The sequence below is a fragment of the Oryctolagus cuniculus genome, chromosome 7 (assembly GCF_051225735.1).
Source record: "Oryctolagus cuniculus isolate XC-2025 breed Fujian yellow rabbit chromosome 7, ASM5122573v1, whole genome shotgun sequence".
In the NCBI taxonomy this organism is placed as follows: Eukaryota; Metazoa; Chordata; class Mammalia; order Lagomorpha; family Leporidae; genus Oryctolagus; species Oryctolagus cuniculus.
In genome coordinates, this window is record NC_142873.1 from 69999564 (window position 1) to 70015086 (window position 15523).

At 38.6% G+C, this 15523-nt stretch overlaps 2 protein-coding genes across 65 annotated transcripts in view; one reads left to right on the forward strand and one right to left on the reverse strand.

Moving 5' to 3' along the window:
• LOC149125604 (uncharacterized) overlaps positions 1-701 on the reverse strand; it is a 157653-nt gene extending 156952 nt beyond the window's left edge. For all 50 annotated transcript variants that reach the window (XR_016210844.1, XR_016210827.1, XR_016210840.1 and 47 more), the window contains exon 1: positions 562-701. The gene's annotated coding sequence lies outside the window, so the exon portion shown is untranslated. The remainder of the gene's footprint in view (positions 1-561) is intronic.
• DPH5 (diphthamide biosynthesis 5) overlaps positions 657-15523 on the forward strand; it is a 37761-nt gene continuing 22894 nt past the window's right edge. For 2 of the 15 annotated variants that reach the window (XR_016210823.1, XM_008264811.4), the window contains exons 1-4: positions 657-794; positions 1050-1198; positions 7422-7546; positions 13471-13579. Coding sequence is in view for 10 of the 15 variants with exons in the window: in XM_008264811.4 (XP_008263033.2) it covers positions 1064-1198; positions 7422-7546; positions 13471-13579 (369 nt within the window). In the remaining 5 variants the exon portion in view is untranslated. Of the gene's footprint in view, positions 933-1049; positions 1199-7421; positions 7547-13470; positions 13580-14301; positions 14576-15523 lie in introns of those variants that run through there. The other 13 variants (XR_016210822.1, XM_070077977.2, XR_016210824.1 and 10 more) reach the window with 11 other exon arrangements.

Consider the following 15523-nt stretch of genomic DNA (forward strand, 5'->3'; position numbering starts at 1 on the left):
TGAAGCCTTGTCAGAGGAACACCAGGCAAGTTCTGAATCGTCACCTCTGTGTACTCACAAGTAGTGGAAATGATCAACTCGGATGAGGTCACCAGTGACCTTAGGGCCATTTCGTGAAACAAACCTTCACGATATGGGAACTACAATCGAACCACTCACTTTAAAAACAACTGCCCCCGAAGAGACAACTTGGGGCGACGGGTGAAATCCCTGAGCGCTCTTAAAGGTCACTTATCTAGCGTTCGCACTGACGGTATGGGATTCTCGATACACCACTGAGGTGGATCCTTGGGGGCATTCCGGCCCTAGGTCTTGGGGAGAAACCCAAGCAGTCACCGTCCCGCTGGGAAATCAGAACCGCATTCACTGCCGGGTCAGCCAATCCGACGCCTCCGTCCAAATGAGAAGGCGAGGATTAAAATCTGTGCTCTAGGGAAAACCCGGGGCAAATCAGGGAAATCTCTTCTACAGCCCAGCCGCTTTCGTGTGTCTGCTAGAGCGCAGGCTCCCGGCACGGGGTCCCCACTCACCGTCCCCGACGCAAAGCAATACTGCACTTACCCAGGACCAGAACAGGGATGTTCAAGCCACTGGCTAGAGGAGTGGGAGCACATCCGGCCCTTTCCCAGAGGCCGTGCTGGGGGACCAACCGCTCTCATCCCCTCCCCAGCAGCCGGCGGGGCATTGGTAGCCGAGCCGGGCTGCGGAACACCCGCCCAGAGCCCCGCTCGCTCGGCCGTCCTCCAACTGGTCGTAAAGTGTGGTAAAGGCGCCGGCGCTTTGCGGCACCGTAGGTGAGGCCGGCGGCGTGGGTCTTCTCTCTACGGATCTGTGGCTTCGGCGGCTGCTGGTGCGAAGCGGCTGCAGTTAAAGCTTTGGGAAGACAGGGAACCGGCGAAGGTTGTTTCAGCGGGTATTTGGCTGCTCGTAGGGTTGTTTACAACACTTGTTCCAAACCGCTCTCGTGACCTGCCACTTCTCTTGTGCCCCTTTGGTTTCCATCCCTCGGTATAGCTGACGTTGTTTTTCTTGTTCACTTCATCTTACAGTTTTGGAGTTCGAAATGCTTTACCTGATCGGCTTGGGGCTGGGAGATGCCAAGGACATTACAGTCAAAGGCCTGGAAGTTGTAAGACGCTGCAGCCGAGTGTATCTGGAAGGCTACACCTCAGTCCTGACTGTAGGGAAGGAAGCCCTGGTAGGTGATCAAGGTTCCCCAGCTTTCTGGGGAGAAAGCTAGCTAAGCACACGTTAAGCCAAACAAAATGTTCCGATCTGCTTGCTTAGACCCTTCGAAACACACTCCCCTTGCATTAAGGATCTGAGGAGTAGGAGAAGGGCAGCCATACACCCAAACTAGTGACTTGGAAAATTAAAGGGTGGTCTTTGTTCTGCTTTACAAGTCTAATTACGTGGCTTCCTCGAGTGAATGGGAAAGGAAAGTTATTTTACACTCCTGGGGATAGTTATCACAATCCCTTATTTCATGAGATGGCCAAGAAATCCTTTCTGAGTTGAGAGCTAATGAGGTGCGGACACAGCCTTAATGAGTTGGTTATGTATTCAGAACCCAAGCTGAAAGCTTTGCCCTTTGAAGTATTTCCCTGGGGAATGATGATTGCCTCCATCATATCCAGAGAGATCTTACTGTTAAATAGACCTCTTCCAATATGGCTTATATTCACACATGTATACACTGAGTGAGCCTGGGACTGAGTAACCAGAGGGTTTGTTAGTGTGTTGTACATTTGACTGGCCTCATTAAGGGCTCAGTAAATTTGGGAAGAAGGATCAAGTTCGGGTTCATTGTCGAACACCAGGTAGAATGTAGATTAAGATGAAAAGATTAGTGGACATATTACAGAAGGAGAGAGCAGATTTTTAAAATTGTCTTTATGGTGTGTTCCAAATGAAATAGAGACCTAGAGAATTTCAGGTCTCTGTCCTCTCATATTTACAGCCCAAAGAATTCTGAAGGTCTTAGTTTAAAATATTGAAGACAGAATTAAGGACTCCTGCTTGAAGTGGCCACGCGAGTAAATAAAAATGTATCTAACAGCTAGGTTTGATTTGTTGGCTCCCATTTTTGCCACTCTTAGGATAGAACCAAAATATCTAACCTTAAGATGATGGAAATATGCCTTCCTAATCAGGGGTTAGAGAAAACTAGAATTTCCTTTTTTAAAAAGCTGTCTAAGAGAACAGAGACAACACATCAGCAGTTATATATAGAAAGGTGTCTACACATGGCATAAAGGGAAGTTTGGACCTAGTTTGTCTTGCCTTGCTACATGTTAATGTGACCTTAGACCCTGGACAAATGCTTCAACTTTAGTGTTATTACTTTGTAGTTGTCAACACATTTCCAAACAGCTCTGAACTTAAGTTTCTTTTGTTAAATGGACTTAAGCCACTGGACAATTACATAGGGTTTTAATAAGATAATATACAAGGATACCTCAAAAAGTTTGTGGAAAATGGAATTAATAGATGTTTATTTTGGTTTTATAACTTAAAAAAATCTATGCATGAATTTTTCATAGCGTGCATTTTCTATGAAATTTTTGAAGACACCTCAAATACAAGGATTTAAAATTTTTATTTTTTGGGGCCAGCACCGTGGCTCACTTGGTTAATCCTCCGCCTGTGACACCTGCATCCCATATGGGCACTGGGTCCTAGTCCTGGTTGCTCCTATTCCAGTCCAGCTCTCTGCTGTGGCCCGGGAGGGCAGTGGAGGATGGCCCAAGTGCTTGGGCCCTGCACCCCATGGGAGACCAGGATAAGTACTTGGCTCCTGCTATCGGATCAGTGCGGTGCACTGGCCGCGGCGGCCATTGAAGGGTGAACCATCGGCAAAAGGAAGACCTTTCTCTCTGTCTCTCTCTCTCACTGTCCTCTCTGCCTGTCAAAAAAAAAAAAAAAAAAAAAAAAAAAACCAAGGATTTAAAATTATTTTTATTTTTTGGGGCCAGCACCGTGGCTCACTTGGTTAATCCTCCGCCTGTGACACCTGCATCCCATATGGGCATCAGATTCTGTCCCGGTTGCTCCTCTTCCAGGTCAGCTCTCTGCTGTGGCCCGGGAGGGCAGTGGAGGATGGCCCAAGTGCTTGGGCCCTGCACCCGATTGGGAGACCAGGAGGAAGCACCCGGTTCCTGGCTTCGGATCAGCGCAGCACCATCCATGGCAGCCATTTGGGGGGGTGAACCAATGGAAGGAAGACCTTTCTCCCTCCCTCTCTCTCTCTCTCTCTCACTCTCACTCTCTAACTCTACCTGTCAAAAAAAAATTATTTTTGGTTTTTCATTTTATTTGAAAAGCAGAGAGAGAAGAAAGGAAAGGATTTACTGTTATTTTTGTTTTCTGTTGGTCTTGTAGTTCTTTTAGAAATTTTGTTTTGTTTTGTTTTTTCATTTTATTTGAAAGGTAGAGGGAGAGAAGAGATGAGAAGAGATCTAACATCCTCTGATGCATTTCCCAAATACCCACCTCAACCAGTGCTGGGCCAGGCCAAAGTTAAGAGCTCGAAGTTCCATCCAGGTCTCCCATGTAGGTGGCAGGGACCCAGGTACTTAATCCATCATCTGCAGCCTCGCAGTGTTTGAATTAGCCCAAAGCTGGATCAGAAACAGCATGGTCAGGACTAGGCACTCCAATATGGGGACATCTCAATTTGTAACCTAACTGCTGAGCCAAATGCCAGATTCTGATTTCCATGAACCTTTTGATGTGCTCAACTATAGGAGAATGCTTTGTAAATTTTAAATGCTAGCTAAATTTAACTTTAGTTGCTGTGATATTCAAAAGTTGATTTTCCCCACAAAAAACATACTGTAGCTCTGTTACTGCAGAGTCAAGATCTGAGGAAGCACCCAACCTCACTTATAGCTAAGGTCTATGTCCTTTGTTAAGATGCTAGAGTATCTGTTCCTCCAGAATAATAAGTACTAACATTTATAGGACATTTACTATGTACTATTTTTTCAAAGATTTATTTATTTATTTGAAAGAGTTACAGAGAGAGAGAGAGAGAGAGAGAGAGAGAGAGAGAGAGAGGTCTTCCATCTGCTGGTTCACTCCCCAATTGGCTGTTACGGCCGGAGTTGCGCGAATCCGAAGACAGGAGCCAGGAGCTTCTTCTGGGTCTCCCACATGGGTGCAGGGGCCCAAGAAGTTGGGCCATCATCCACTGCTGTCCCAGGCCATAGCAGAGAGTTGGATCGGAAGTAGAGCAGCCAGGACTAGAACCGACGCCCATATGGGATGCTGGCACTGCAGGCAGCAGTTTTACCTGCTACACCACAGCGCCGGCCCCTACTATGTACCAGTTTTTAAGTGCTATTGAAATGCTTGTGAAAGAGAAGATCACTTTAGGCTCTGGAGGACAGGAAATATTATAGACTGGATTGAATTTGAACCATGTTTTTATTTTTTTGAAAGGCAGAGTTGGGGGAGGGGGGATAAAGATATCTTCCATCAGCTGATTCACTCCTAAAGTGTCTGAAACAACTGGGACTGGACCAGGCTGAACCCATGAGTCTGGCGCTGCATCTGAGTCAACAGCTGTGACTGCAGCTGCCACTCATATGGAATGCTGGCATCGTGGGCAAAGGCTGACCATTAGTGTTTACAGGCCCTATCCTCTTATGTGTTTCTAAATACTATTTGAGCCTCTACTATGCTGTTTTATTTTTTGACTAGGTTATCCATTAAATAGTTTGAAATTCAAAAGTTCCAAAAGGTATTAAAATCAAAAGTTTTCCACCTTAATTTCCCTGCCTGGAAACAGTCCAAGAAGTATTAGCTAATACTAATTTGCTGTATAGTCTTCCAGAAATACCTGAAAATAGTTTTACATTTTAAAATTACTTGAAATATATAAGAACTACCAACTTCAAGAATAAATTTTGAATTTTTTCTTCATTTTCATGAATGGAGAAGATTAAGGCTAAGATTGTATTAAACGTGGCTAAGCAGCCTTTGGATAATGTATAAAGTAAATGTAAAATTGTCTGTTAAATGCTACTACTTTTTTTTTTTTTTCTGCTTTGATTTTCCTTCCCTTATCCCTAACTTTGCTGGATGCTACTATAGTACATAAAGTGATAGTTAACTCCTAATTAGATCAGGTTTGCTCCTTGAGGGCAGAAGCCATTTAAGTCTCTTTCTCCACCAGAAATAGAGTTCAGCATGGAAGATGTGCCCAAGATATTTTATGAGTGAGTGAGTGGGCAAATACAAGGAATTAGGTAAATTAGGAAATAATGTAACACTAGTCACTTGTTGCTTTTACTATCTCTTTCCTTTTTAAATGTTATTTTTTCAAAATGATCATCCATTTGATTTTATTAAGGTATTTGTGCATATGTGTAAACATCCTATTTTATCAGCTACACATTTAGATGGTCCTTAGGTTAAGTGATAAATTTAATAAGGAATAATAAATGATAGAAATCTTAAGAGTGGGGATTTTTGTTAAATCACTTGTAAATTTTGGGATGGGGTTGTCATTAGCATTAAATTACTATAATGTGACTTCTTGTTCTTTCAGAAATGTTAGAAATTGGGACAGGTATTTGGTACAGGGGTTAAATTGTTGCTTGAGACCTCTGAGTCCCAGCTATTCTGCTTCTGAGCCAGCTTCCTGCCAGTGTGTATCCTGGGAAGCAGCAGAAGATGGCTCAAGTACATGGATCCCTGCCACCTACATGGGAGACCCAGATTAAATCCTGGGCTTGCTTTGGCCTGGCCCAGTCCAGCCCCGACTGTTGCTGGTATTTGGGGAATGAAACAGTGAATGGAAGACTTCTCTCTGCCAGTCTCTCTCTGTCTCTCTTCTTTCAAATAAAATGAAAATAAGTAAATTAATTAATTTAAAATTAGAAATCAGAAAAGGCCATTCTCTTTAGTTCCTTTAATCATGAATGTTTTCTTAGGTATGTGAATATAAATTTTCTGGGTTGCTAAAATCAAAGTAAAACATTAAATTAAAATTAAGAAAAAAGTACACACTAAAAGTGAAAATAAAGAGCATTCTTCATGTATGAAAATGTCATTGGGGACTTGTGGCACATATCTCAGAGGTCATATAAAAAAGGAAAGGATCTGAGGCTGGCATCGTGGCCTAGCCTAGTAGGCTAAGCTTCCACCTGCAATACCAGCATCCCACCAGTCCTCCAGTTCAAGACTTGGCTGCTCCACTTCTGAACCAACTCCTTGCTAATGTGCCTGGGATAGCAATGGAAGATGGCCCAAATCCTTGGGTCCCTACACCCACATGGGAGACCTGGCAGAAGCTTCAGGCTTCTGGCTTTGGCCTAGCCTCGTCCTGGCTATTTTGGCCATTTGCGGAGTGAATCAGCGCTAGACTTCTGTCTCTCTCTCACTAACTAGACCCCTTCCCCATTTTCTCTGTAACTCTGCCTTTCAAATAAATAAAAAATAAATCTTAAAAAGAGAACATGAAAATTTTTTCACATTTTGGGAACAAATTCTAGTTAAGTATTAGGAAACAAATTATTAAAGTTAATCATTTGTTCATTTACTCAGTTGTTTGACAATTATTATTGAGATCCAGATACTCTTCCATTATAGCAATCCTTTGAATTTTTAAGGTTATCAGTATGTATGCATCACTGTAATTTATCTGCATCCATTTTTACTGCATTTGAATTATATATTACTCCACAGGAAATCAGTTATACAACTCATGATCTTGCATAATGGCCTGTAACTACTGCTGTGTGACCACTAGCTCACTTTCTCCTGGGTTTGTTCTATAGAGTGAAACTTCACAGGATTGATTCACAAAGCAGTTTGTACAGAAATTTCTTATATATTTAGAATTCAGTTTTTTCCTCCTGCAACACTGCTTTTTTAACAAGAATTAGGGAATAGAGTTTTAAATTAATCTTTCCTGCAATTATATAGGAATATTTACTTGTTCTGTAAACCCCTAATTCTTCATTTTTTATTATTTCTTGTTGATGGGGACTTTTCTTTTAGCCATGATATCATAGATTTTTCCACAGAAAAACCTAAATTACCTTGTATGTTTTTAATCATTGTTTAATGTATTTATTTTGTATTATCATGTTTCTGAAGTAGGGCTTATGCATACATATTCTCTGTTCACCCTACAGTGGTCTTCTAGGACCAAATTTAGGAATAAATTTAAAATGCAAAAAGCCTCAGATGTTAAGAGGTCTGCTTCCTCTTGGGATATTAAGATAGCCCCAAAGACAGAGTATAATTGCAACATGATATAGAGTGCTAGCTCATTGATGGGTTGTATTGAATGATCTGTGTTTGGATGGCTGCCAAGACTCACACCCGTACCAGACAAAGATTATTTTGTGTATGTGTGTTGAAATGGTTACCTGCTATCTCTAATTTTTATATTTGACTTAAACCTGTAGGAAGAATTTTATGAAAGAAAATTGATTGTTGCTGATAGAGAAGCAGTAGAACAAGAAGCTGATAATATTTTAAAGGATGCTGATATCAGTGATGTTGCATTCCTTGTGGTTGGTGATCCATTTGGGTAAGTTATGTGAAGTTTTTAACTTTTTTTATCAGAATTATTCTATTATATTTAAAATTTTTACCTGTCTGTTGCTAGTAAGAGAACCTATTTACCTGAGTAAGCTCAATCTACAATTTTATAGTTTAAAATTTCATTGCCTCTGAAATTAATGAAGAAAATCTGGTTCGTAAAGATACCATCATAGTACCACTTTGTTATCAGGTGTCAACTCTGAAGTCTGTATCAGTTGTGTCTTCTGTTTTCTGGAAAGTCATCAAATGCCTTAACTAAGATGTCATTATTAAATAGTTTATTACATTATCAAAGTCATGGCTGCCATTTGCTTCATGTAATTGTGAGCATCTTTGGTTTCCTTTATCGTGGGCTATTTTTTCCTTTTTAAAATTGTTTAAGAGTTGGCAGTATTGCATCTTCCTTACTTGTCTTGAATTTATTGTTTATCATGCCTCTGATTTCAATTTCTGATATCCATTGGGAGCTCTGTTCTTTCTCGTTACCAAGAAGATGGGCTTCCACTTGTGTAGTCAAGCATCATCAATCTCTAATGTCAAGCCAGACAGAAGAGTTCTTTGTCTACAGCTGGTGACCCAAGATTTATGTCACAGATTTAAGAAACATAAGGACAATTAAATCACTATGCACCCATCACCACGGATGTTTTTCAAGAGAATGGAGTTACATGTGAATGTGTTTGTCAAAAAGGAAAATAATTTATATCAATATGAGATCCCAGACATTATGTATCATTACTATACTTGATTGCAAATGACATTGGATAATCGCACACTGTAAAACACTTAAATAGTTTGTTTTAGCATATGAAATAGTTTTCTATAAACATACAATTTATTTGAAATTAGGAGTATTTGTTATTTTTTAAAGCCATATGATAGTAAAACCAAATGAGGATAATAAAAAATCTTAAAAGAAAATAAGAAAATGCCTTGTAAATCATAAGATTTTATTTTTTTCTTCAAAATACAAAGTTACAGAGAGAGGGAGAGACAGAAAGAGAGGTCTTCCATCCACTGTTTCACTCCCCAAATGGCCACAACAGCCAGGGTAGAGCCAGGTCAGAGCTAGGAACTTCATCCAGGTTTCCTACATGGATGTCAGGGGCCCAAGCTCTTGGGCCATCTTATGCTGTTTTTCTGGGCCATTAACAGGAGCTGGATCGGAAGTGGAACAGCTGGGACATGAACCAATGCCAATATGGAATTCCAGTATTGCACGCTGCAGCTTTACCCATTGTGCCACAACACTGGCCCCTAAATCATAGGATTTTCATATCATATTAACTCCTACATTAAAACCATTTTCTTTTTTTTTGTTTGTTTGTTTTTAAAGATTTATTTTTTATTTATTTTAAAGTCAGAGTTTCAGGGAGAGGAGGAAAGAGAGAGAGGTCTTCTATCCACTGGTTCACACCCCCAAATGGCTATAATGGCAGGGGCTGGGCCAGGCCAAAGCCAGGAGCCTGAAGCTTTTTCCAGGCTTCCCACATAGATGCAGAGGCCCAAATACTGAGTCATGTTCCGCTTCTTTCCCTGGTGCATTATCAGGGAGCTGGATAGGAAGTGGAGCAGCCAGGTCTCCCACTAGAGCACATAAGGGATTCTGGTGTCACAGACATCAGCTTAACCACTATGTCACAATGCTGGCCTGTCTCCATTTTAAAAAGTGTATTTTATATCTGCTGAATCTCAAAAATTGAGGGCTTGTATTTTGTATTATTTCATTTTATATTTTATTTTTCTAATAGTTTTTATTATGTTTTATATGAATTATTCCATAATTTAGAACATTAAAAAATTGGCCTTTCACCATAGATCGTTAGAGAAGCACTGCTGTTGACTTTTGTTTTACAAGTCTTATATATCCTTTCATTCCCTTCTACTGTGGCTGCCATTATTCTACCTAATCTAACTTCATACACCCTACTCCTTTTGCTGTCTGTGTACAAACTCAACTCTTTACCCATAATTTGTTCTAATTCATATTTGTAAAACCATAATTTGTAAACCTCACCTGTGCTTTCAATGACTAATAGCCTGGGCAAAGGAGCGGAAGATGGCCTAACTGTTTGCCCCTGCCACCCTCGTGGGAAATCAGGGAGTGAACAAGTAGATGGAGTGTTCTCTCTCTTTGTAACTCAGACTTTCAAATAAATAAACAAAATCTCTCTCTCTCTCTCCTTTTTTTTTTTAAGATAAGCTTATCTTGATAGAAACAGTTTTTAAATTATGAATAGTTTAATCATAATATATATTTTCCATGAACTTTTTGAGGACTCTTCCTATGTAGCCATAGAAGTCAAGAAGAAACTAATTCAAAGAGGAAAAAGTGGCCCATTTTGGTTGACTGAATGAGGAGATAGAAAAATATGTGAAGCTTTAAAGGCACAACTCATAGTTCGGAGGTGGTGGCTTTATGGAGAGTTTGCTATTTGAAATGCTGCCTCTGCAGAGGGTTCAACAGGTGAGACCGTAGGGTGGACCAGGGGAAGGATAGAAGTTAGAAGATAGAATTCCATGTAAATGAAAAGTCTGAGGTGAAAAGAAAGTGCCTTAATGTAGTAATCGCCTGTTCCGATTGTGTTTTGCAGTATTCTTTCCCTGTTACTGATTATGCCTAATCAGACTGTTTTTCCCAGGTTCTAATTAGTAAAATATAGACTTATTCGTACTCAACTCAGATTCTCTCTCTTTTATTTTTGTTTATGCAAGTGTAAGTGCTTTTTCTTTTTCATATATAAAGTCTCGTGGCAGTCAATTTGTGTTTCTCCGAGACTAGTCATATAAAATCATATTTACTGGACTGCAGTTATTTTCAAGATGGAGGAGTTAGTAAAGAGATGATGAGGCATATATAATTTTAATCGCATCTTGAAGAATTAGAATTTAAGTACATTAAAATAAAAGAAAGGATTGACACATTGGATGTAACAAGGCACTGAAATTCTTCAAGTGTCAAAAAATTACCTTTCTTAATTTTAAGCCACATTCTAATTATTTGAATAAAACATATAAAGAAGGGAAGATAATTCAGGATGCCAAATTTTAAATTATTTTATTTGAAGTATCTTGAAAATTGTGGTAAACTACATACAACATGAAATTTACCATTTTAACCATTTTTGATGTATAATTTAGTGACATTGCATGTGTTCACCTTGATGTACAGCTATCCTTGCTATCCATGTCCAACAATTTTAAGCCCTTTCAGAAGATAGGTAGGAGCTGTAAGTTCTCAGTTTTGCCATGTAATCCAGGTTATTGAAAGAAAATGTAGAAATTAGTCGTATTAAGTAAATGACTAAAGGAAAAAAGCTTACATGAATAAATTTGGCTTAATCATTTGAGAGATAGTAATCTCTAGCATTCTATCCCTAAACCTTCCAGTAAGGAGTTGGTGGATAGAGGTCTTCATTACACAAGCGCTTTCCAATGAAGGGTCTATTTTATTCTGTTTATATGTTATAGCTCTGCTTGGTAATTGTGAGTATATAGTAAATTAACACATAATTTTTATCCTTACTTTCTGTGCCTTTTCCTTGATAGTGCACACATGAAAAATGTACCTTTATTCACTTGTCTCCTTTGCATCCTAATGTAGGCCATTTGATCATTCCTATTCAAGTACTGCATTTGAAGAGTGCAGTAACAGTCCAAGAAATGTCAGCATTATCATTAGCTCTTTTCTCCATCATAAATAAAGCTGCTCTGTACGAATTAATGGATATGATCCCTTTCCCCTCCCACTTTTCCATCTTAGCACTCTTGAATTATTTCCTTATGATAAATTCTCTAATGTAGGTTTTTAGGGTAAAAGTATCAAATGGTATAGACATGGACATTTTCTAGCACCTAAAACTACTGGCAAATTATTTTTTAAAAAAGATAGTACCAATTTATAGTGCTTCCAATTTTCTATGAAAATATCTTTTTCACTTTATTATTGCAAACTTTAGTAAGTTTACAGATCACCAGTCACACCTATGACAGATATGGTAGTACTATATCTGAAACTGATGTTATTATAAAATAAAATTTAAAACAAACATACTAAAGTGTGAACATTGAAACTGATCACCTTTATTTACTGATTCCATTAATCAAGACATTTTTGGATCTGCTCTTTTGAAAATGCCTTTGGAACAATTCCAAGTAACAAGTACTTTATTAAGAGAAGTTTTATGTTTTGTTTTACTGTTTCTGGGCGTGTGTCTCAATCTAGTTTTGGATCCATTTGAATTGCAACACATGCCTCCAAAATGCTAAATTTGTGTGTATATGTCTGTGTGATTCTGGTCATTTTAAGTTAACTTGTGATGAAGACAATTTTAAATCAGTTTTTCTTCTCATGCATTTAAATGACTCACCAAGTAACTAATTTAGTTTTCCTTATTCTTAATGCTCAGTAGTGACATTCTGTTGAAGAGGATATTAAAAATATTCTTTTGTTTATCTCTTGAAGAACTTTAACGCTCAGTTTTCACAATACAATCAAGTTTACATTTAGTTTTCTAATTTATGTCAAAATATGCTAGTTTATGAAAAAAAAAAAGTACATTCTTCAGCTTTTTTCCACCTTCTTTTGCCTATCTTTGAAATGGAGTATTGGGTATTTTTAATGTAAGTATGTTATATATGTACACTTTAATTGCATATTTTAGAAATAAACAAAATCCATGCTATTTTGCTAACTCATAATGTATTTATAAAATGAAAAGCTCTCTACAAAATACACTTTTCACTGGGAAAATAAATAAAACAGACAAATGGATCTACGCAAAGCAAACATGAACTTTGGCAGATTTCAGGGTAGGATATTCCACAACAAGCTTATTTGCCCTTTTCCCCCCCACAGCTGCTTAGCTTCCAAAAAAATATTCTTTAAAACTGGCATTCATACTGCTTTTGAAAAGCTTACTCTCAATCAAATTAATGATTATTTTTCATCCTAATTTTTATTTTTATCTGTGTGGTTAAAAACAGACTTCCCTGGTGGGTATCTGTTAATCTGTATTTGACTGTCTCATGGGGTAAAAGCTCTTGATCTTCCTACTTGGTATGCATTGACCAGTTTGACAGGTTCTGTTTGTTGTAAGGAGTTTCTCAAACATGCTAATGTTGCTTTCCCCAGTAGGGCCTGGAATTTTTATCAAGAGGGAAAAAGGCCCTTAGTAATGCAGTTCCAAATTGATAATGGGGTTATATTTCACAATATTTATATTTATATATGTTTTCTCTATACCCCACTTACCTAGAGTGATGAGATTTATATCATAAAAGGAAAGGCAACAGGCAGAATATGCATACACACACATATATACATGCCAGCTAACTATACAGAGTAACCAGACTGAAAACATTTATAAATAAAATGACTGCTAGACAGAAGTAAGTAAATCCAAGTATGATTCTATAGATAGAATGCTTATATAAAGAATGGAAGACTGACAGGCAATAAAATGTTCTGTTGATTCTGCCTTTTGGTTCAAGATACACAGCAGGAATAAATTGGGTCTATTTGTGCTGTAATTTACTAACTATAGAGCACAGAGCAGTATTTTAGGAATGTAAAGGGGCCCTGAGACCAAAGAGTTTAAGAATTGCTGCTCAGGAGTAAAGTTGCTGAGGTTATATTTCACAGATGTCTTTTGCAAGTATTACCAGGCAAAGAATAGGTAAATGTCCCCTTTCTCAGTAGCTGCTGTAAGAGTGTTGTTGCAGTTCAGCAGTGTGAAAGGCATGTGTAGGTTTATACTCTTTTGCTAAAAAGCCTAGATAAAAGCTTTATGCAGGTGCCTGGCAGAGTTGGAGGACTCAAACATGCAGATGTTGCGTTCTCCAACAACTCAGGAAATATTAGCTTTACTGTTTTAAAAAGCCCACATCATTTATTTTTTCTCACTACAGGGCTACCACACATAGCGATCTTGTTCTGAGAGCAGCTAAGCTGGGAATCCCTTATCGAGTTATTCACAATGCTTCCATAATGAATGCTGTTGGCTGCTGTGGTTTACAGGTAAAGCTGCAAAGTAAATTTTATAATCTAGTGGAATTAAGCAAAATGTTTAGTTTTCTTAGAAATTTTCAGTAAATTTTATTGTATGCCATGAATTATAAAACACACTGTTTGATACTGTACCACTTAGTATGTGCTAAAAATTTTAATGCTAAATTTTTTATATTGTTTTCTTTTATAACTTAGATGTTTTTCCTTTCTTTATTGGAATAGACCATTTAAATAAACTGAGAATGATTTTTATATCTAACTTGTACATTCATAATAAGGAAAATATAAGCTAATTAAATTGTTTAAGTATTTTTAAAAGCTTTTTATAGTCTTCTCAATGAATTAGCATTGTCAAGTTCTGTGCATTCCACACGGTATTGTTTTCTGTGCCATCTAAAATATTGGGATGCTGTAGGTCTTAAAGAGTAATAGTATTAGATTTTTATGCCAGCTTTATAATTATTGATGTATAAAGCAGGTGGTTTTTCACTCCAACTATCTTGATTCTCAGTGGTTAAAACAATGCAATATAACTGTTTCCAAGATTTTCTTCCAAGCTGTTGACATTTGTTTTCCAAATTTGGTGTTTGTATCCTTACATTCAGACATGCATAGTCCATGACAGCTATGACTGCTGCATGAGCAAGAGTGGCTTTAAAACTTCCTTGTGGGGGCCAGCGCCCTGGTGCACTAGATTAATCCTTCGCCTGCGGTGCTGGCATCCCATATAGGCGCTGGTTCTAGTCCCAGTTGCTCCTCTTCCAGTCCAGCTCTCTGCTGTGGCCTGGGAAAGCAATAGAAGATGGCCCAATTCCTTGGGCCCCTGCACCTGCTTGGGAGACCGGGAGGAAGCACCTGGCTCCTGGCTTCAAATCAGCACAGCTCCGGCTCTTGTGGCCACTTGGGGACTGACCCAATGGAAGGATGATCTCTCTGTCTCTCTCACACTGTCTGTAACTCTGCCTGTCAAATAAATAAATCGAGTCTTTTAAAACAAACAAAAAATTCCTTGTGATTGTTAAGACACATTCCTACTTCAGATAGATGAGGGTACTTCAACAAGTTTGTGGAAAAGGATATGAAAAGTTAATTTTGGTGCAAGACTTTTGAAATCTGTGCAAACTTTTTATATAATATACATGTTTATGAACTTTTTGATGGCCACTTGTATTATAATAGGAAAATAATGTGCATTGTAAGATCGGTGAAGTAAGTTTTTTCCCAGCATGTCTTCCTGAAGTGAATCATTCAAAAATGGATATTTACAAAATACATCAGTGTCAGGTCCAGTGCTGTGTATATAGTTGTAGTGGAGAGGAGTCTCTACTTTCCATATTACCTAGCAAGAATAACTCAGGTTAGTTGACTGAGCCAGCCATTTATCTCAATATAGTGTCTTTGGTTGTAAAGACCCAGAGAATAAGTATAAATGTTTCATCTTTCAGTTTTCATCTCTTGCTCTTAGTCATCATATTTCAGTGGGCACTGGGGCAGACATTGTGGCACAGCAGGTTAAGCTGCAGCTTGGGATGCCCACATCCCTTTTGGGAGTGGCTGTTAAAGTCCAAGCTTCTCTGTGCTTCCGACTCACCTTCCTGCTTATGTGCCTGGGAAGCAGCAGATGATTACCCAAGTACTTGTGTTCCTGTCACCCATGTGGGAGACCTGGAGGGAGTTCCGAGCTCTTGGCTGTGGCCTGGCCTAGCCCTGACCATTGTAGGCATTTGGGGAATGAACCAGCAGATCAAAGGTAAGTCCTTTGAACATTTCTGTGTTGGAGTAGGTTGAATGCTGTTCATAGAAAAATAAAATGTTAGTGCTACAAAGAATGCTAGGTATGGAGAAAATGATGCCAAGCAGTGTTCCCAAGTTCATTCAGGTGGGCAGTAGCAAAGATGTGATAAACATTCTTATTTTTTTTTTCTTAAAGATTTATTTATTTATTTGAAAGGC